At 38.5% G+C, this 21,060-nt stretch overlaps 1 protein-coding gene across 2 annotated transcripts in view; it reads right to left on the reverse strand.

The window, feature by feature from the left end:
• CDH7 (cadherin 7) overlaps positions 1-21,060 on the reverse strand; it is an 82,829-nt gene that overhangs the window by 57,567 nt on the left and 4,202 nt on the right. Inside the window, exons 1-2 of one of the 2 annotated variants that reach the window (XM_069778907.1) lie at positions 16,945-17,046; positions 14,907-15,307 (exon numbers count right to left, since the gene is read on the reverse strand). In XM_069778907.1, the coding sequence (XP_069635008.1) occupies positions 14,907-15,116 (210 nt within the window). In that variant the 5' untranslated portion in view covers positions 15,117-15,307; positions 16,945-17,046. Of the gene's footprint in view, positions 1-14,906; positions 15,308-16,944; positions 17,047-21,060 lie in introns of those variants that run through there. The other variant, XM_069778906.1, reaches the window with a different exon arrangement.

Below are 21,060 nucleotides of genomic sequence, written 5' to 3' on the forward strand. Positions count from 1 at the left end.
CTGTCATACTCCTTGTGTATACCATCAAACACCTCCTAAAGGGATCTTTTATTATAGTATCTGATTGTTTTATTATAGTTTCTGATCGGTTTTATAACCGAATCTGAAAACAATGAATTACTCTTGGAGATTAGAGTTTAAATCACTATAATACTTGCCCCCAGCATTCAAGACTGATCTTTGCTAAGTTTCACTTGACACAGCATGTAAACTTCTCTACCAGATTGTCTGAGCGCTCTCAAAGCTTAATTGATCCAATTTGCATGTCTCATCCTGGCAGAATTGTGCATCATTTCTATCCTCTTGGACTAAGTGATCACAATCTAATCACTTTGTATACAAAGCAGATGGAAAGTTTCCAGCTCCTTTGCTATCCCCTTGCATGCATCCATATTAAAGCAATTCTAATTCGACAAGCAATCTGATCTTTCTGTATTTTTATAGGATTACTGTGTCATTGATAGGCCTTCTGTCACCAATTGTAATGTTCAGAACTTTATACTCAAGGCATTTTCACTTTTGTTTCACACCTTCTGTGTGGTCCATTAAAATGATCAGTTAATTTAACAAACTGTGCTAAATATCCCCCCTTAGGGAAGTTCTGTATGGCTTGGTGTAAATCAGCACAGCTCTGCGCACTGGAAGGAGAGAGCAGTTTCCATTCATTGAGGATCTGCTCCTATATTTTTAAGGGAAAACAAATAATTAATTATATCCCCATTCATAAAGTTCTGAGCCTTGCACATTAATAGATACTGCCAAAAATGTTATACCTTTTAAAAGGAAAATGTTATTTTAAATTCAGTAAATATTTTCCAAATAGTAACTGTTCCTGCACATGAAACAGAAACCTCTTATTTAAGTTATTTTTTCTGTACTTTTTCCCTTCAAAAATGTGCAAATTGTCATTTAAATACAATGGCAGTTTAGTAAAAAGTTACATTACTTATAAATAGGTGAAATCTAGCTTGCGAAAATAACACAAATAAATAAAAGTTTCTGCAAAGAAAAGTCACAAGTAGATGAGTCAAACTAATGAAGATCAAGGAGGTATAAATTTCAAATATCATTAAAATCAAACTTTCTGAAGTGAAGAGAAAATATTACTTAATAACTTCACTTGTAGTTCACAGCTGGAATTTATATTCCCCACCTGTCTCTAGTTTATATACATCTTCAAAGGTCATTGTGTTTCTTCAGCTGTACTCTATTCCTTGCATACCTAACTGGTGAATCCTTTGTCCTCCTAATGGTCCCACAGATCCTCTGCTCTTCTTGGAGTTTGTGGTTGGTAAGTATTGGCTTATTTTTCTCCTACATACATCTTTTTTATTGCTGCTTCCTCTTGTTTTCTCCATTAATCTCTATTTGTATTTGCTAAATAAAATCTATGAGAAGGCAAAAAGATTGTTCAGAGGGTTTTTTAATTTGTTTTCAGTGAAGAATACACAACAAACGTTAAAGCACGTTGTTCACAGCAGTGATCAAATACTGGCGGTCAGTGCTTATGACAGCACAAGATAAGTAATACCCTTCAGCCTGCTCTGCAGCTACTTTTAAAACAGGTGGAAGACTGGAAGGCAAAAACAATGGCTATATAAGAGAAAAAAGGAACCAGAATGCACTATTAAATTCCCCAATTTTTATCAAAGAGAAAGCATGCCAGTTCAGTAATAGAGCCATGTTGTTATGTCCATATATAAACAAAAATTTCAGTACAAGTGGAAGGATAGTAGCTGTTCAATAGCAAATCTAGTGCATTCAATGTTAACTGGCAAAGAACAAACTGAATTAACCAAGTAAACCAATTTGATCATAAAAAAGGCATTAAGACAGTAAATAGGCTTTCTATTAATGTGCTGCATGCTGAAAAGTGGAAGTATAAAACCAGTGATGCCTTTTTGTGACTTGCATTTCAAATAGACTCAGCGGACAACTCGTATGTAAGCTGTTCGTATTGCAACCTTGGCTGAGTCTTTTAAAGACAAGCTCTTTCTTTCCAGGAGACGAATTAGGCCTCCACTTACATAAGTAAAAACCCTGCTATCTTTGGATTCTGTTCTCATTGTACAAATGTATGGTCCCACAGCTTACAACTGCGTTGCACAGGTGTAAGTCAGTGGAACTAACAAACACATCTGTGGATGACACACAAGAAATAATAGAGTGCAATTTGCTGTCTCTCAGCTGTGTTAGCTCAGCAGGACTAATAGCAATAATAAATAGGAAAAAAATTATCACCAGAACAGGCAGGTGTGACTCACACATAGAATTCATCTACTGAGTTACAAAGTATAATTTTATACAGTCACTTTTAAGAGCAAATTTTCTGCTACTCTGTAAACAGACACATACTAGACAGTCATATTGTATTTAGTGAAGACACCCAGGGTTTCCAAGCCAATGTCAAGACTCATGGCCCTGAGCTGCCTTTTCCACGTGGCAACCTGCTGCTTCTTCTGATAGTCCCACACTCCACCCTGAAGGCATTTAAATCTTCAGTTGCGGTAAAAAACTTAACAGTATTGAACGTTTTCCCTGAGCCCAACCTTACAGCAAAACATCAGGAAGGGTCTATTGATTAATGAGACACACAACTTCAGGAGTATGAAGAACAGAACAAATCTTACTTTGCCCTGCAAAACATCATTCATAAAATAATGTTATCCTCTACCAAACATTATTAAACAGTATCTTGATGTTTTAGGGTTTAAGAAAATCTATCTTATTTTATTGCATTACTTCTGTTGTCACCAATAAAACCAAGAGTGTACTTTGATTTTGAGAATAGATTAGGAAAGCATGGAATGTAATGCTCATCATCAGTTGTATTTACATTTCCAACAGATCCAAGCAATTATGGGAAAAAAAGATCTGGTTTCACCCAGTTACTCTCTACAATGGCACTTGTATCAGTTCTGTCAGAGTTCTGTTATCAGTAAAGGTTATTTACAGGTGCAAGAGTGTTTGACTCCAGCAAAATTTGCAATACTGCTGATCGCTTTGTTCACTCTAATAAACTTAACTCTTCCGACCTTGATGGTTAAGCTGCAGCATGTTTCCCCTGTATCTTGCTAATTATCTTACAAAGTAGTTTTCCGGAGAATTGAATCTGATCCACAACCTGTTAGCTCATCCTGCTACAGTCCAGAACTGTGTTCCAAATTGATATTTGCAGTTTAAGCATAGTACAAAGCACACATTAAATGGTCAGAACTAGAAGGTGGGCCACTGTATCTGATAAACAGAAGATAAAATTATTTAGTGTAGTGTGCAGATATGGACTCTTATATCTATAAAGGTACCAGAAGGATCTGTCACCAAGGTGGACATCTTAATCTTTCTGTCTTCCTCATTGCCTGCTTGGCAGACATTTTGGAAGCAAGACAAAGCACCTGGGCCCTCAGTCTGTATCATCCCACATGAAAAGCAGTCATTGATTTCATTTTATGCTACTAGAAGTAAAATTGTCAGAAAAACATTCTGGAAAGATTATTTTGCCATCAGACTAGCAGAATGGACCATTATCTCCTACCCAGCCCTACTTACTAAAATAATAGATGAAGGGAAATTGTTGAATGTGATACTGTTGCTTACATATAGTATGGAACAAAATCTAATTTTGACAGGACTTTGAAATTAGTCTGCAGGAAGAAATTCTCATGTAGCCTGCAAATAGACTGAAGGAAATACAGTTACATGAAATGACGAATGTCAAAATACCAGTCTAGAAGGAAAGGTGTCTGCTGAGCTTCTGAAAGACCTAGAAAACCCACGAGCATCATTATTTCATCCCCTTAATTCCAAACACTAATTTACTTCATAAGGTGGGGGCTGCCTTCCTTAGTGGTAGACCAGAGCTTTAATCCTTTTGCTTTTCAGCTCTTAATTTGGAAACAGTTTGGACATGGCCCAGTTGCTGCCCTGACAGCTGGACATATTTGCATCCTTCCATCCATCTGCTGAGAGCTCAGACTTGCTTGGACATCTCCAGATCTGCATGTGGCTTTTTTGCTTATCCACACTCTATCTTGACCCAGTAATTCTTGGAATCTCTACGGATGGAAGGCTTTTCTTTCTTGTCCTGTGTTGTTTGGTGCCATGTTGCTCATGCTTTAGGCTTTTTTTGATCAAATTCCAAATTCTCCAGCCCTCTCCAGTAATGTTTTAGAAGAAATATTTACATCTTTCCTTTTCTATCAGTTGCTTCCCTGTTCCCAGAAAAGAAACACAAAATCACTTTTCTACTAGTTCTTTTCTTGATTTTGCTGCTGCTATCTTGTACCACAGATTACATTGTACATGGCATCTTCCTCTTTCGATTACAAATGAGCTTTACTTACCTTTTTGTCCCTTTCAGCTGCATCTGCTAGTAAACACTCTGAGTCTCCTGCACATTTCTCAAACCTGGGTGTTACTGGATCTCTGGCTAGCTGCCCTCCTTTCCCATCTGTGTTAACATAATTAAGCCCACTAGCATACCTACAAGGCTTTCTTTCTAGAACCCCTGCTTGGTAGATTGACGTGACTTAAACCAATGTATGCCACATACACACACGTATAGCATCTATAGCAAAGAGCAAAGGGAATCAAGACCTATACATATGATTGTTATACATTAATCTAACTTAATCTTTTCATCGATTGCTTTGGTATGTTCTTTTCAGCTTTACGTCAGGCTCCGGAGTGAGAAAAACATAGCATATTGCTTCGTCATGGTCCTTGCATTCTTACACTTACTCTTTGGGATGCTTTTTCTTCTCTTAAACTTTTTCAATCTCTTTTTTCCTGTACTAGAATCTTTACATTTTCTTTCAATCTTAAGGTAAATCTGAGATGAATAAATGTGTCAGTACAAGTGGGAAGTATTCCTCAGGTACACTTGATTGAGCAGAAAGAATAAAACAGAAAAACAATAAGGCTTTAAGATCCTCAGAGCAGTAGTGGACATGAGCTTGCAAAGAAAGAAACAAACATGAATTGTGCAATTTGAATCATACAATGGGACAGGAAATAACAGTTTCACTTGGCTTATTTCCTGTTTAGCTGAAGGTATAATAGAGTGCTTTTGTTTATGGCTTTTTATTATGAGGAAAATATTGAAAAAATAGAGGGAATAAATAAAAAAAGCAGTAAAAATGAACACAGGATTGCAATGCTGACTAATGAGGAAAACTTTTTAAAAGTGTGAAATATGTTTGCTTGGCTAAGCAACAGTTAAGTGGTAAAGGGCAAAAGATGGGTGGGGAGGACAACAGTCTACATGTGCATGAAGATTATGAACACCCAGGAGCAGGAGGAATTATTTAACAGTTTTTAATAGAAACGCCATGCAGCATTATAGCCTTGCAAGTTAAAAAAGATACATAAAAATATGCCAAATACTCTCCCAAATGCCTACTCTGCCCATAGAATGTGTGTAAATTGTATAAGAAAGACAAGTTAACTATTTTGCTAATTTATGGCATTGCATTTATACCATGATTATGGAAACTTAAGAAATGACCATCTGCTTTTCCCAACTGTGTCTGAAAACTTTTCATTGTTACAGAATAACAAGCTAAACTTTGCCTAGTACAGCATCTGCCTACCTTGTAAGGAAAATGGATTGCTTGATTGCCTAGTCAGCAGGGTTACAATTTGGTACCTCAGTATGAAATGTTTAAGCAGCTTATCATCCTTACACATGTATCCAAGTACCAGATTTTCCATATTTTGGAAGCATTTCAAATGGAGAATAACTTTGTGGGCTCAATTCTTCTCACATGCACTCCACAGCAACAAAATTGCATGTCTCTATAGTCCTCAAGGTAATTTCTCATAATTTACAGAAACAGGAAAACTGAATGGGACAGTATGACTATAGTAACATTTTGTGGACTTCATGCAGCAAAATCTCCTTATATCACCTGGAAAATTACATTAAATTTATTTCTTTCTACTCAGAGAGGGCCAGAGAATCTCTTGTGATGTAGGTAGAATGATCTGTGGGACCACCCTTAGCTGTTCTCAACATATACCCTATTCACCCAAACAAAACACAATAATGCAAGCCTTCAGTGCTCTACTACTGTGTGACTATATGAAAGGAAGGCACTATTTTTTCACTGTCAAAATGTGGAATATGTTGCTACCTGTTGTCAATCAGTCTTCAGTATTATTCTTTTTCTAACCTACAGAATAAAATGTCAGTTAAAAATTCAATTTTAAACCAGCCAGATAGTTGTATTCCAAAATTAATATTCTCAGATGGTCTACTAGGGTCGATAAAACTGATCTCAAGATTCTGGATTAAATCTTCAGTTACTCTATGAACAGCACAACTTAATAAACAACACATATTAAAAAACCTTTGCCGCCTTCTTGAATGTTTAGAACTACCTTCTTCTCCCAGGGGAGCATTCTGAAAAAGACAGCCTGAGACTGAGCCAGTAAGGCAGACTTTGTATTTTCTGGTACATGAATAATCACACATGAACTACTATATGCAAAAGAGCTATATTTGTCTTGGTATTCCTATTTATCTGAAAGATTAAAAAAAGTTTATTCTTTGCTATATTGTTTATGATTTATAGAGTACTACTACCATACTATGTGCTTTACACCCATGTAAATAACAATAGTACTTCTGCAACAGTACAGGGTTGTAGCACCAGCAAATACTTGAATATGGAAGGAACTATTAACGGTAGTAACTTTTTAGCTGAGTCAAAAACATCTGCAAGAATTAATCCTAAATATATTGTATAATTTTATGAGCATATTCATTGATTTTGGTGATCAGCACCTTTTCGTGATGTGTTCTTCTGTTGTCAGTGGGGCTTCTTCATTGGCTAACTTTACACTTGGCCTGGGAAGGTTAAGTTGGTTCCCCTTTACAGACTGATGTCAAGTGATCTATAGTTAGGTGTTGACAATGTATTTTTAATAGCATGTAATCAAGAACCCCATTTTTTAACTGGCTGATCCTCCTTCTTACAGCCTTGAAGATATGAGAGATTAAGCATTATGACCTCCGCAAACTTCTGCTCGTGGTGTAGGCTGGTATTCATACCACGACCATGGTTTGGACAGATGGGACAGAATTAGAGTTCTCCTAACAGCATAAACTCCACTGCTTTTTCTAAGAGCTACTTGTCTCTAATTTACGTAACACTAAGTGCCTCTTCCAGTGCGAAAGTGACAGAGAAGACACTGGTAGCATAAGGTAGCTAATAGTTATTCTGAGAGAAATGAGCAACCTAGTGTATTAAATTCTTTCCTCTCTCAGCAGTTCCACCATTGCACTTAGCTCAGCCACCTCTTCCAGGCAAATGCATGATGCTGAGAGAAAAAGATTATACTGTAGAGATTTTCCAGGACTTATCACCAGTATATTCATGTAAAAGCCAACTTATTGGACAAGAAGGAACCATTCCCTGATTTTTTCAGGATCTTTAAATATGTTGTCCCAGGTACTCCTGTTAACTGGTAAAAGTTGGTACTGAAAAAATGACATGTACACAGGTACTATTTTACTAAGTGATTACTGAAAAAAAAAAAAAAAAAAAGACAAGGAACTCGTGGAGTGCAGTGTGATATTTAAAAAAAAAAAAAACAAAAAACAAACAAACAAAAAAACCCCAACAAAACCAAACAGCAAAAAAACCCAGTAGTGTGGAGCAAATAAGAAATTAAGCAGAAGAATTCTGACAAGGCAGGAATAGTCCTGGCAGCACTTTTAAACTGTAACACATGGAAAGCACTAAATACATGGGATGAATGCCCAATGAGTCTGTAGACAGACAATTATGTCTATCGGTACAGGTATAAGAAAAAAGGCACTATGGAAAAGGTAGCATGATAGCAGGCTACAAGATGTAAAACTTTAAAGCATATGCAGTTTGATCTTTTGAAAGCAATGGAGAAATATCCTTTATCTTCACCGGTCTGAAAGAAGAAGTAGCCTTGTACTAACATAGATATCAAATAGATCTGCATTTATGAATTTCAAGTAACTTGTCATCCGTAAGGGATGGAAAATAAAGGCAGGAAAGAACTCCCTGTTATCTGTTCATAATGTTTAAAAACATTGCATGATTCTCATTTTCAGAACAAATAATATTCTATCTTCATAGCGAAGAACAACAGTGAGCTATTGCTCTCAAGCTATTTTCGGGATGTTGACTAACATGTCCATATTTCTCTGAATTTCGTCGTTGCTTCTTAATCTGCTATTGCCTCCTGTCTTACAACCCAGCCTCAGGGCAGGGGTTGTGTTTGCTTGCGCTGTGCCTAGCACAGTGGGGATTTGGTTCATGACTGGACTTCCCTAGCCCTAGAATAATGCAAATGCTCATTAGTAGCCCTAGTTTTACAGCACTGTATTTCTAATGTCATTAATACACAACTGTGAGACCAGAGGACAGAGGTAAAACTGGATGTTGAGTGACACCCAATAGCATGAATTAGAGGACTAAAAACAAGCTCAGCAGATGAAAAGGAGAAGGAACATTGCAACATGGCTAAAAAAAGTCAGCTGAAGCAGCATGAGCTTAACTGACATCAAAACTGTAAATCTCATGCTCTCATGAAAAGAAGGCATTTTCTGATAACCAGCCGAGCATACAGGAGACTTGCATCTACATACCATTGCAAAATTAGCTTTTACTCTTGCTTTTCTATTTTGTCAGAGACCCATAAAATATAGTTTTAAATAATGCCCAAAAGAAATTCAGAGGAGAGCACTGCAGGTAGAGCCTAATAGTCTACTGAAATACAGAACTGGTATTACAGGATTATATAAATAGCATGGCTGTGGCATTGAATAAAAAGCTGTGATGAGGGCTACTTAATTTACGGATGTTGTCATCACCTTCACTAACCTTCCTCTTCTGTAATGCCACATGTTAAGGATCAATGTTCTATATTATACTAAAAGATCAAAAAGCTGCATGTTCTGGTTCAGTATCCGACCATAAGTCTCTCAACTCTATTATTGCTTCTAATAATGAAATTACATACAAATTGTCTTTTAGTGCTTGAGCATGTGAAATTGTCATCACTGTAAATCCCTAGCATAAAACCCATTTCTGTATCCATTCAGCTATGTGAGAAGACGACTTCCTATCAAGAGGGAAAGAGGAAATTACACTATAGCTGTGCAGGCTAATGAAATCAACCAGGAAAAAGCAGTAGATTTTAGGTTATCCCTTTGGATAATTCTTCCTGTGTGCCTTTAATCTCACCATTCTCCCCAGAGATGCTTTAGCCCTGCATGCTGAGTAGGAAACATTCAGATTGTCAGTCAGCTCTCAGTTATTCGGGGTAATCCAAATAAAGTAAAGCATGGAATAACGCAAAGCCCACAGTGACTAGCCAATGAAGAAAAGTGTGTGCTACTAGTGACCGCGTAGCACAAGCTGAGACGGTAAATCCATACCACTGCTGTACAGTTGAAGCATCCCTTCACCAAGACGTATTCCATCCACAAAGCAGGTAAGCAGGACTTGACTATTTGGTCTGTTCATTTGTTTCGTTTGCAGCACTTGTGGTAGAAAAACATTGACCAGAATGGCATGTCCCATTTTACTTAAAAGGTCAACTGTTATCAAATTTCATAGCACAGAACAACACAGAGTTCCTGAGATGGATAAATATCAGAAATACAGCAGTTTTGCTTTTTCACTTTCATAGATGGCCTTTGGGGAGCATATAAAACAACAGTGCTTCAAAGATTATGCTAAAAGTAAAGATAACATAAGTAGAAAAGGAGAAAAAATACAACAAAGGGGAAGTTTCTCTCTGAGTTATTATGCCATCTTTGTTTTCCACGTAGTGTCCACAAAGACAAATGAAGAATAGGTGGCTCGTGTTGGGTTTGGGGTTTTTTCCCCCCGAAGTACCCGGGGGAAAAAACAGGAAGAAGAGAAAAAAACATCTGTGCAGAGCTGTAGCTACTCTCAGGCGGGAGCTTACTTGCAGAGCAGACACGAACATTCATCTTGTGCAGGACGCTTGGAGGGGCGAGAGCCCAGGCTGAGGCTGGGCAGAGAGCGTGGGTCCCCGTGGGTTGCCTCCAGAGGCAGCGGGAGGGACAGAGCCCTCCAGGGAATCGCGCTTAACCCACCAACCCACGTCCTGCTCTGGTACCTGCAAATGAGGCAGCCTAGCCTCTTTTACTTACATTTCGGTTTTGCAATTTCACCCCATCTCCTCTCCATTTCCCAAAGTGTCAGTAAAACTGCTGTAGTGTAGTTTCTAGAGAGAGGAAAAGCTATTTGGGCTAATTTCTATTCAGAGATCCTCAGCAATTTCATCACAGGTGAAGTTCCGTCAGCTTCTCAGCAGCTGATATTCCCACATATCGGTCTGAGTTTGACTGAGGGCCAGCACTTCCACAGTAGTGGAGTAGCTCACCACCTTAAAGTATTTTAGCAAAGACACTTATTATCCAAGTCAGCCAAAAAGTCATCAGCCCCATCTGAAAGTGTCAGGCTATGATGCAGAAAAAGAGCCCTACTTCTGACTACAACCCTATGGCTTGATATAAGGTCACACCCCAGATAAATATTATATGTGAATAATTCTGTCACCCTATTGACACATTGACCAACACCTTCGAAAAACAAGAAGCGAAACCAAAGGCAGGTAAAATGGAATTGGAAGGCAATGACTGTGAGCTCTAACAAACTACTTGGTGTTAGTTCCCTCATTTAACCTTTTTTTCTTGCTTTTACCATCAAGAAAATGCAGGTTAGGATTTATGTTTTGCTTCCCCATACATTATAAATAACTACTACATGCAGGGCACGTTACAAGTTCCAGGTGTTATTTCTGAGAAGTACCAGCGAGCCTCACAAAGTTAAATATCAACTTCTTGGTTTTGTGCTCAATCAAGCCCATGCCTTTTTCTCTTTTATTTTCAGTCCTTCCTTTCTTAGTGAGGTTTCAGGGGGGGAAAAAAAAAAAAAAAAAAAAAGAGGAACTCAGCAAAGAGCTTGAAACTCTCCCTGTCTTCAACCATACCTAAATTTAGAGCCATTGGAAAAGGAGCTTTGGTTTGGATCCAAAAGAAAACAGTGAAGCCAGTCATCAATCAGCATCTCACATGGAGTTTACAGCCTTGTTTCACTTCTTCAGGTTTATTTGTGGCTTCTTTTGATTTTTTTTTTTTAATTTTTTAATAAGAAAAATGAAAGGATTGCTGGCTGAGACTTTGTGTCATTATAATGCTTTTGAGGAGACTGACATTCTTGCAGCAGAACACATAAAATGGAATTAAAACTAAAAAAACGCACCAGCAACAACAAAAATACGCAACCAAAAACAAATCCTGGATGTCTGATAGCTACGTAACAAAACCAAAAATGAGATCAACAAAATTTTAAAGTTCTACTTTAACTTCACCCCTTTTTGCCAATGTGTCCCCATAGAGACTTTAATTACAAGTTTGTATACAGCTTTTCAAATATTCAATATAATAGCATACACTTTTTCCTAATTTTAGGTGTTTATGCATTGCATCATTTTAAATTGCTCTGTACTATTATTTTTATGCCCAAATAGATTCCATTTAGGTCATTTATATGGAAAATAGAGAGTAAGGCATTTCACAAAACATATTACCAAGCAATAGTAAATATTTTCCAGAAAACAGAAGCCACCTATGCTTCTAGCTAAATTAGCATCATAGTTAACTGCCTCTTCTCCTACATGGTATGTCTGAAAGATAACAGTACCTATCCAAACAGGTAAATGGGCTAAACAGTTAAATGCTTCAGCCCTTTAAGTGAACATAACATATGCTGTGCTGACGGGCAGAAAGAAATTGTATGTGGTTCAGTCCACAATCTGATTACATGTTAAGCACCTCCCAAGAGGCACTCAGAATTACTCAGGATTGAATCCAAGATGATTAAAATTCATACCATGGAGAGGAAAGACCTACATTTAAAAAAAAAAAGAAGCAAAAAACCTAGGTCACCTCTGACTCCTATTAGTGTAAAACTAATGGAACTCCTCCAGAGGTTTCTCCAGAGTGATGTGAAACAGGCCCCTGCTGCCTTAAGAAAATAAATACCTTTTTAAAAAAAAAAAAAAAAAAAAAAAACAAACAGAAAACATTCTGGCAATAAATGGTTGTCAAGAATGCAAGAAGGAAGGCTGCAATATACCTCAGGTATGGATCTGAAATCTTGTTAAATAAACACAAAACACTGAAAAAATATTTTAGGTGAAAGACTCATCTTACTGAGGCAAATAGGAATCCTGTTACATTATTTAAAAGGGATAGGGTTTTACCCCGCATGATCATGTAATTAAAGTGTTAGAATGCACACACCCAGGAGGACAGAGTTAATGCTGAACATGGAATTAACATTGGTATTTCATGACTCTTGAATGATTTGCTGTGTAATCGTGACATTCTCCAAACGCTGCCTTCCAACCAGAATCACCTAGGGCTTTGTAAAATGGAATAGCGGTGGGGAGAAAATATTCCCTAATGCAGCTCCATTTGCCTGAGTGTTTCTGAAGCATTTTTATCTCACAGCCCTTAAAATCTGGAGGAAGGTTCTTCATTCCTGGATGTGCAGTTAGATTGGCACCCTGCAAAGCATTCTGACCATAAGGTGGTGCAGGACTGACCACCCCAGGAGCAGAGCACTCTGCAGAACATGAGGCAGAGTCTGGTCGCTGCTTCCACTTCACTTGATGAGAGAAGTGAGTTGTGAGTTATGAGTTATGCCAGCTCTTTGCGTGCTGTAGCTTCCTCAACAAGAGGAAAGAAAAAGAAAAAAAAAACAAAAACATAAAAATAAAAACCAACCTGCTTATCCAAATCTTGGTCTTCTCAGTCCCTACCTGCCTGCAAAGGATTTGAAACAAGAACAGCAATATCTTTAAGGGGAGAAGAGGGGGAGGAAGGCAACTGCTGCTCACTTCAGAGTGGTGCTACACATAATACATTAACATACAGAAAGAAAATCACTTCTTCACCTTTTTGCTTCCCTGCGTGGGAATGCAGCTTCGGTCATGATTGCACCTCAGGAACCATACAGTAAAAAGCCTCTCCAGTGAGAAGGTTAGGAACCGGGCATATCTTATCGTATAAGACACTCAGCAAGGACTCTGTTTGCAGGAAGATGGGCTTCCTTTTGCAAGTGCAAATTTTTATCTGCTTTTCCTACAAAATGAATTGCTGGTACAAATGTGAGTTCCTGCTGATACAAAAGCAGGCTGGGCACAGATTGTTTCGGAAAAAAAGGTTTGCTTTTCAGAAGATGCCTGCTTATGAATGCTAGGACTCCTGGAAAGGACAGGGAAAAGCAGACTGTGAAGCTAAAAATAACCACATACATGGAAATATCACATACTCCAGTGCTACCACAGCTTCTTTGGCCATGATATAGTAATTGAATGACTATGAGAATAGTTACAGATCAAAACCAGTCTTCAGTCGAGTATTTAAAGACACTTCTTTTCCAGGAGAGAAATTCCAATTTGCAAGCTACACTTCCTTTTTCATCAGTGGGCAAGAATGCCAAATATGCCATTTTCCAGAGGCACAAGAAAAGCTCTAACCTGAGAACAAATTTGCCTAAAAGACAAAACTCACAAAGCCAAGCAGGGGCTGCATGGCATCAGAATGGACACTGCTACATAACCTAAAACTTCACAAAAACTTTCAGGACTGCTGTAATAACAGACGGTATTTCTGATTCTAGCACATCTTTCTCAAGGGCTCAATTGTGCAAAGTACCAGCCCCAGTTCAGAAAAGCACCTAAATACAACCATAGTTGTAATCATAAGAGCAGTTCCCCATTTAACTTGATTATTCAGTTGGCATGATTAAATTCTAAGTGCTTAACTGTGTTAACACAAACATCAAGGTTTTTGTCTCAGTAGGACAAATTAAGTAAGCTGAAATTCACTGCACTCGTATACTTGAAGTGGTAGATTTCAGATTACTTCATCTCCTTCTCTGTAAGCGTGCCACTTTGCCAAAAGCTGTCACTCCTTTGTTTTCTATGCATTTGCTGTAGTTTAATAAGAAACTCCATTTATTGATTCTGATATCACATAGAAAATGGGGTTTTCTTTCAATAAGATGATTACGCATAAACGTTACATAGAAACACAAGAGGGATTTTTGTTTGGGGTTTTTTTTCCCTTTGCAATTGCTGAAGGAAGCGTATTACCCACCAGCACAAGGCAGTGAATGAGGATTCACAGCCGTGCTCTGCACGGTCCACGTGCAGCAGTGGGCGAGCGAAACAAGCCATTTGGGATGCCCCGATGGAAGGGCTTGCTCTGCGCTGGCCTGCTGCCCATCGGAGGGAAGGTAAAGCCGCGAGATTTTGCACGGAGGGACAGCAAGGCCCCCAAGGTGCCAATCTGCCAGCCAGGCAACGTCAAAGCAAAGCAGTAATGCAGACATGCCCTCCTTTTCACTTGTCACACCCCCAGACACCCGATTCTTTCTCTCTTGCCTTCAGTAGTGCTGATCTTTAGGGAGCAAACAACATAACACAGAACTTCTATTGCCTGGGACTAGCTGTTAGCTCTTATAAAAGAACAGTTGTCAATATTTTTCTCTATTCCTATGTAAAATAAAAAATAATCTAATATTAGTAATAAAATCTTTTCTTTGTATCAAAGGTGGTAAACACTTTCATTATCGTGCTCCTTTAAAGAATCATAGCTGAAATGAAAATAGCTCTTAATGAAAATTGCAAGAGGAATCAGGAATGTAATGTGTTGCTGTTTTGAAGTGCTAAACATTTTCCATTTTCAAACTACGAAACTTTGTCCCACCCTGGCTTAAGTCAACCATGCTGACAGAATTACAATTTTCAGGTTGCACCATATAAACACATCAAAAAGCAAGCATCTGCACCCTCCAAAGATTGTTAAAATCCCCTACCTTTCCTACATAGAGTGGGTCTGTACCCATGTATTCTTCCAGCACAAAGAATTGATTCCACACCCAGCTGCGTTTGGTTCTCGTCCTCCCTGATTGAAAGTAGGGCTTTGACCTGGACCTTGAGAGCTCTGCTTGATTCATCCCAGAAAGACACAGGAAAAGAGCTAGTATCTGCAGAAAATGGCAGAACTCCACTTTGCCCAACTTCATCTTTTTTTTTTTTTTTTCCCCGTGAAAGAAAAAACCTTGATGAGAGCGGGCACAATTCCAGTTGTCTCAGTAGCTCTAGCCTCCGGCAGGGTGTCAGCTGGGAGTCCAGAGATAATAATTTGTAGAGTGGTCGATTGGAAGAAGTCACCACTGCTGAATAGCCTTCACCAAAGAAATGGTGTAATAGGTACCTATCCGGGAAAGAGACAAGAACTGTTGTCAGAATTTTATTTTTTTTTTTTTAAAGAATGCAAATTCTTTGCAGCTTCATATAATGCATCAAAAATGTTTATGATTTTTCTCATCATCAACACAGTTGAGTTTACATAATAAGTCTCTGAGAGTTTAGAGCACATTCCTTGGATGGCATTACTACTGCTGATACATCCGTACTTGACAGCTATAAAGTTTTCTTGTGACTGCTCTCTTAATACACCAGTTTCCCCAGTACAAAAGCTGAATTTTTTTCTCTTTAAAATAATCAAAGCAAGTGTAGTTATATACAGTTCTTTGGTTTGATTTTTCCTCCTCTGTCTGCTACAGTCTTCTTTACTTGCCATTACCATGATACAAACCAACTACAGGCAGGAATTTACATTAATGGTAAGGACATATGCTAGCTTAACTCTCTTCCATACAACAGAAAAGTAAAATAAAGGAGTATAAGATGAATCAGAACAATTTGATTGATCTTAGTCACAGTACACCAGATGTTATGTTTTGTTCTGATCTGAATCTGGCCTGCTAAAAAGCCCTCAGAGTCTCCCCACTCATTCTTACTACATTCCTAAAGCAAATGTCAGGCTCGGTAAGAAGCATGTTAGACTAGTTTATATACTTATACACAAATATGTTCAGAAAGATCAGAGGATAATGTGATTTTGTGTTTTCAATGAAACCTTGATTTAACAACAAATGATCTTTCAGCACTAACACATACAATTTTCATCTTTTTGTGTATCTTGCCCTTTTTTATTTCAAAATCTTGATCATTTAATAACTGGTAGAACTCACTAAAAAAATAACCAATTACAAAAAACCCCCAACCCTTCAATATTTAAACAAGTCTTTTTTCTGCCTTTTACAACTGTAAGCATTCTCTGGCCAAGTAAAAATGTATACTTAGTATAATGTTTTTAAAAGTGTAAGTTCTGTCAGACAGTACCAACCATAGCTTTGCCTTTCAGGGGAATCACCTGCATTAACCCCAGGTAAGCAATGCTCTCTCTGAAAGAGGCATCCCTCTTGTCTGAGTGAGCAATGAGGCAGACAAGAAGGATTTAAGAAGTGCCAAGCACAAGGTGAAAATGAGGATGAAATTAAAACAGATAACAAGACATTCATTTGGAGTGAACTGCTGCTACTTAGGAAGCCCTGGAAGAAAGAAGATTTCATCCTTTCTACATTTAATTAATCTAAAAAGGCTAGACATTAAATCACATGCACATTAAATGCTCTAGATAGATTAACATTATATCCCTACCCACTACTATTAAAACTGAGTGAAATGTGATCTCTGCTATCTGTTTTCAGTATGTCAGGCTCTTTTAGCCGCAGAACGCCTAAGCATCATGCTGCCAAAGGTACCTAGAGGGCAGAAACATGAAACAAATAAAAAGCTCTTCTGATTACAGACTGTATTTAAAGCCTTTTTTACAGTAATCCCTTCTGTGGGACTGCCCTGCACCAGAAAGGCTTTGCTTAGAGGCTGGTGGGATAAACCACAAACCCACTGAGCGTGTTTGCTAAGCAGCAGCAATTTGAAAGCTTCCATATGTGAAAATCCAGTGTCTCCCCACAGGCAAAACAAGAATAGGCAATGTCTTACCTAAAGACCCTGATTTCCAAAACGTGATGCTACAGTTATAAAAGACGTCTCTCCAACATGGACCAAGATTCCTTTCGCGGTGGAATTAACAGGCAGGTGTCATCATCCCTAGCAGAGCATAGCTCAAAATGATGAATCCCAACTAGTCATAGCTCAGTTTTGATCTGGTCCTTTGGGTAAATCGTGACCATATGACATAGTAATTACTGGGAGGGCTGCCATGAGTGGCAAGGAGAGCGGCTGTGCTTCCTCCGTCATAGGTTCACTTCCTACCGCTCAGTTCAAATAAGATAAGCGTTGTTTGTAGTAAAGGCTGTTTATGCACCCTTTGCTTTCCCTCTCTGTGTCTAAGTTACATCAGGTTAAAGACATCTGATATTGATAAACCGTCAGTTTATTTCAAAGAGGCAGCAGATTGTTATTTAACAGAGATAAAAATATGAAATAGATTTTCTTAAGAAATGTCAGTAAAACATTTACAATATGTTAGAGTCTTTCCACTAAGCAGTTTGAAATGTCTTGTTCTTGCTCTGAACAGACATTTCAAACCTAGAATTGCTCTAACCTTTATCTCGAACAGTGTTCTCTTATATCCTCTCTTTTACACCTGCAGGGAAGTATGAAAGCCACCATATGGAGTGCCATGGTCCCCAGCCACACACCACAGCACAGAACTGAAAAACGCACCCAAAATACCAACTGAAAAACAGTCCATATGCTAGACAGCACAATCTGATGAAAAGCAGAGTACTCACACCCCCTGGAAAAAAAATGTTGTCGTTTACTCATTCTCAAATACTTTCACCACACAATCTCCAGAATTCCAATTATTTTTATTCAGCTGTGTGGCAGCACTTTCTGCTCTGAAACACTCTTCCCTCCCTGCCTCCCCTCTTCAGGATAAGTCTTATTCCTCTCAGAGCCCTTTTTTTTAGGTTTTTATTTATAGTTCTTTCAGCGCATTGCCTTTTGAGTGTGATACTTCCCAAGGCAGAAGTAAAAGTGTCTGGTATTTAAAAACCTTTTCTGTTTGGGGAATAATTATTTATTAAATTGCATTTCATTACCTATCTTGCTGATACAGATATACATATTTATATGGATTTTTTAATTAAAAAAAAATATCATATTTCTGCCCAAGCATAACTATCACTTCAACAGCACCTGTTCTTTGAAGTCCATAAGTATGAAGTCCACAAGTCCACATAAGCAAGCAACACCACAGCATTCATAAAACTGAAAACTAAAAGGTGCCGTTGTTGTTTTTTTTCTCATCAAGGCATAACTTCACTGTTCAGGGTTACACTTGCAGCAGTGGATATGACTAACACTGACAGCAATAGAGGGAATGCAGTGCTCTGCTTCCAGTGCCTTCTCTGTCATCTGCGCTTACAGGCTTGAGTGTGAAGTGAAGGCAAAACTGACCTGCAACCATTTTGTATTTTGTGTTTAAAGATGCTCTTTTATAAAATGGTATCACTTTCTGCACAAACAGGACTCAGCGTACACAGAACTGAGAAATATTTGCACTTGTAATTGATGTCATTACTTACCCTAGGACATCAGTGCACCTTCACATCTTGTTTCTGCATCTCCAGAATGCTACTCCCCTCCCCAAACAGGGGCAAAATGCAATCATGTCTCCTCACTCACGCTTTGCCTACATAAAAAGTAATTTAGGCTTTAAAAATAAAATAAATTTTTCTGCTGGTGTATTTAAAGCACTAGGCTCTACCTTTCACATCTAAGCTTGTACTCCCTATTTACTTTGCATATAGTCCTGACAATCACAAATATGAAAAATGCAAAGTATAAAAACTGGTGTGTAATTCAAAGAGTATGTTGTGTGATCTGGACTGTGCAAGTATTATGTCTTACCAGAGCAGTAACACACTGTCAGTGTGAACAGCCATAAGAATAAAAAAAAATTAAAAATATCCACTAAATATCTAATCTTTCATGTTTGTGTTCTTAAATAGCTGGTTGACATATAAAACATCAGACTGAAGAATATACATTTGAAAAAATAATAACCTCCTTATTCAATATATACCATAAAACTTACATCTTCTCCCATCTGCTGCATAGAAATGGAACTATATTTAAGCCACAGTCTAGTAGCAGAAGTGTTCTGGTGAACACTGCTAATCTGAAAAATGTTACTACTCTACTTTGCCAAAACAATCTGCTAGTGTCAAAAAGACACTATTATGCACTGTCTCTGAGGGGCAATCTTGATTTGTTGAAAACATTCAGATCATGAATAAGATCCTCAGCTTTAAGGAATTGTTCCCCTCACTGCAAGCAATTAAGGGTAATTTACACCCACTGAAAATCTCTCTGAATATTTTGCTTCACTCCATAATTTCTAAAACAACGCATCAAGACTAGTCCTTGCTGTTTGTATGCAGCAGTCAGCACCCAGTAGGTATGGACAAAAACGTGTCTTCAGTCTCCCAGATATCCTCACGGAAGCCCTCCTTCCCCACCCCTGAGATTTCCCCAGCCTTGGAGGGCTTTTGCTGAAGGCTTTTGAGATCATCTTCGTAGCACCTAACCTTTGCAGCCAAAGCGCAAATTCCTGCAGACTTCCAGTCACACATTGCTGCCAGTGTCACAGTGCCAGCTTAATCTATGAACCATATCATTTCCCCGTCAATCCCTTCAACCCAACGGGGAATTTTGTCCTTCACCGTATGTTGTCCTAAAGTCTTTCCAACTTGCAAAATTCTTCGGGAAGAAGTGGAAATCTAAAAGCTTTTCCATTACTAAACTCCCCCAGTCTGGATTACATTTCTCTATTTTGAAATCTCGCTGTCAGCTCAGGGCATCCACTGAAGAGTTTTCCACTCCGATTGCCTTCCCTCTCCCCCCCCTCCCATTATTCTCCTCTCATCGGAACACTTAAATTTTTGATACCATTGCAAAATTTACTGCATAAATCTGGACCTCACTGTCTCTGGAAGTGCAGCCCAGACAACACCTGCTAGTAAATCTTGCTTTAGCTTGGTCAATAGTGCACAGTTATCCCATGTTTAGGGGTTTTTTTCCTCTACTTTAGTCATTCAATAAAATAAGACCCTGTGTGTTGAGATAATTCTGAGGGTGACTTTTGCCACTGGATCTTGAACCACGACCCCTTAAACACAGTGGAATCAACAGGTGAGCCCCCTGACAGCTGAACTACCCTCACTGAAATATTTACGTTTTGACATTCCATTTTACAATGCCCATTGGAAAGGGTGTCACTTTCTGTGGCAGAGAAAATTCCCCTTTGTTATGAGCCTGCAGCTCCTGTATGTCACACGTCCTAAATATCACAGGAAACTCCTTCACAGGCTCAGAGACTCTGTGATCCTTGAGACAAAGGGTTTAGAGAAGATACGTCTAATTAGGGTGTAGATTGCTACATCTGGGTATCACTTTTTCCAGGGAAAGGAAGGAAAAAAAAAAAAGAAGGGTGCCTTGGAGCAAGTGAGGTGAGGACCTTTCCATGAAATGAAGCTCTGCAAGTCAAGGCTGTATGATGAAACCTATTAAGTCCCTGTGCCAGAAGACATTACAACTACAGACCACAACCTCCTGCCGCTAACTAGCCTAAATATTCACATGGGAGATCTGTAAATGTAGTGCACATCCTGCAGTCTGCATCTGGTTATCAAGAAAAAAAACTATCACTGCTCCAAACATATGGTGCTGCTACACTAAACTGGCTCCAATACCCTCTGACTCAGGTGAAAGGACCTGATGAGACAACAGAAAAACACTAGGCACACTTCAATAAATGATAGGGCTTCAAAAAATGTGTAAAGGAAACCAGGCAGCAGCTTTTGCTCTTTCGTACTGTTCTGCAGTTGCTCATGAGATTGTATGTGGCTAGAGTGCTAACTTGTTTGGGTTGTTGACAGTTTCCCCCCTCCCCCAAGAAAAGTGAACAAAAGAAGGATTTCTTTTTTTTTTTAATATCATTTTCTCCATGTGAAAGTGCTTTGTGGGTTTTTCACCTTGCTATGGTACATTTTATAGATCTAAGTTGCTGGAAAGGATTATGCTAATTTGATCAGTTATTGAAAGGAAACGTTAGCAGTATTTGTATATCTGTGACCAATCAAGTCA

Source organism: Haliaeetus albicilla, chromosome 3, assembly GCF_947461875.1.
Source record: "Haliaeetus albicilla chromosome 3, bHalAlb1.1, whole genome shotgun sequence".
Taxonomy (NCBI): domain Eukaryota; kingdom Metazoa; phylum Chordata; class Aves; order Accipitriformes; family Accipitridae; genus Haliaeetus; species Haliaeetus albicilla.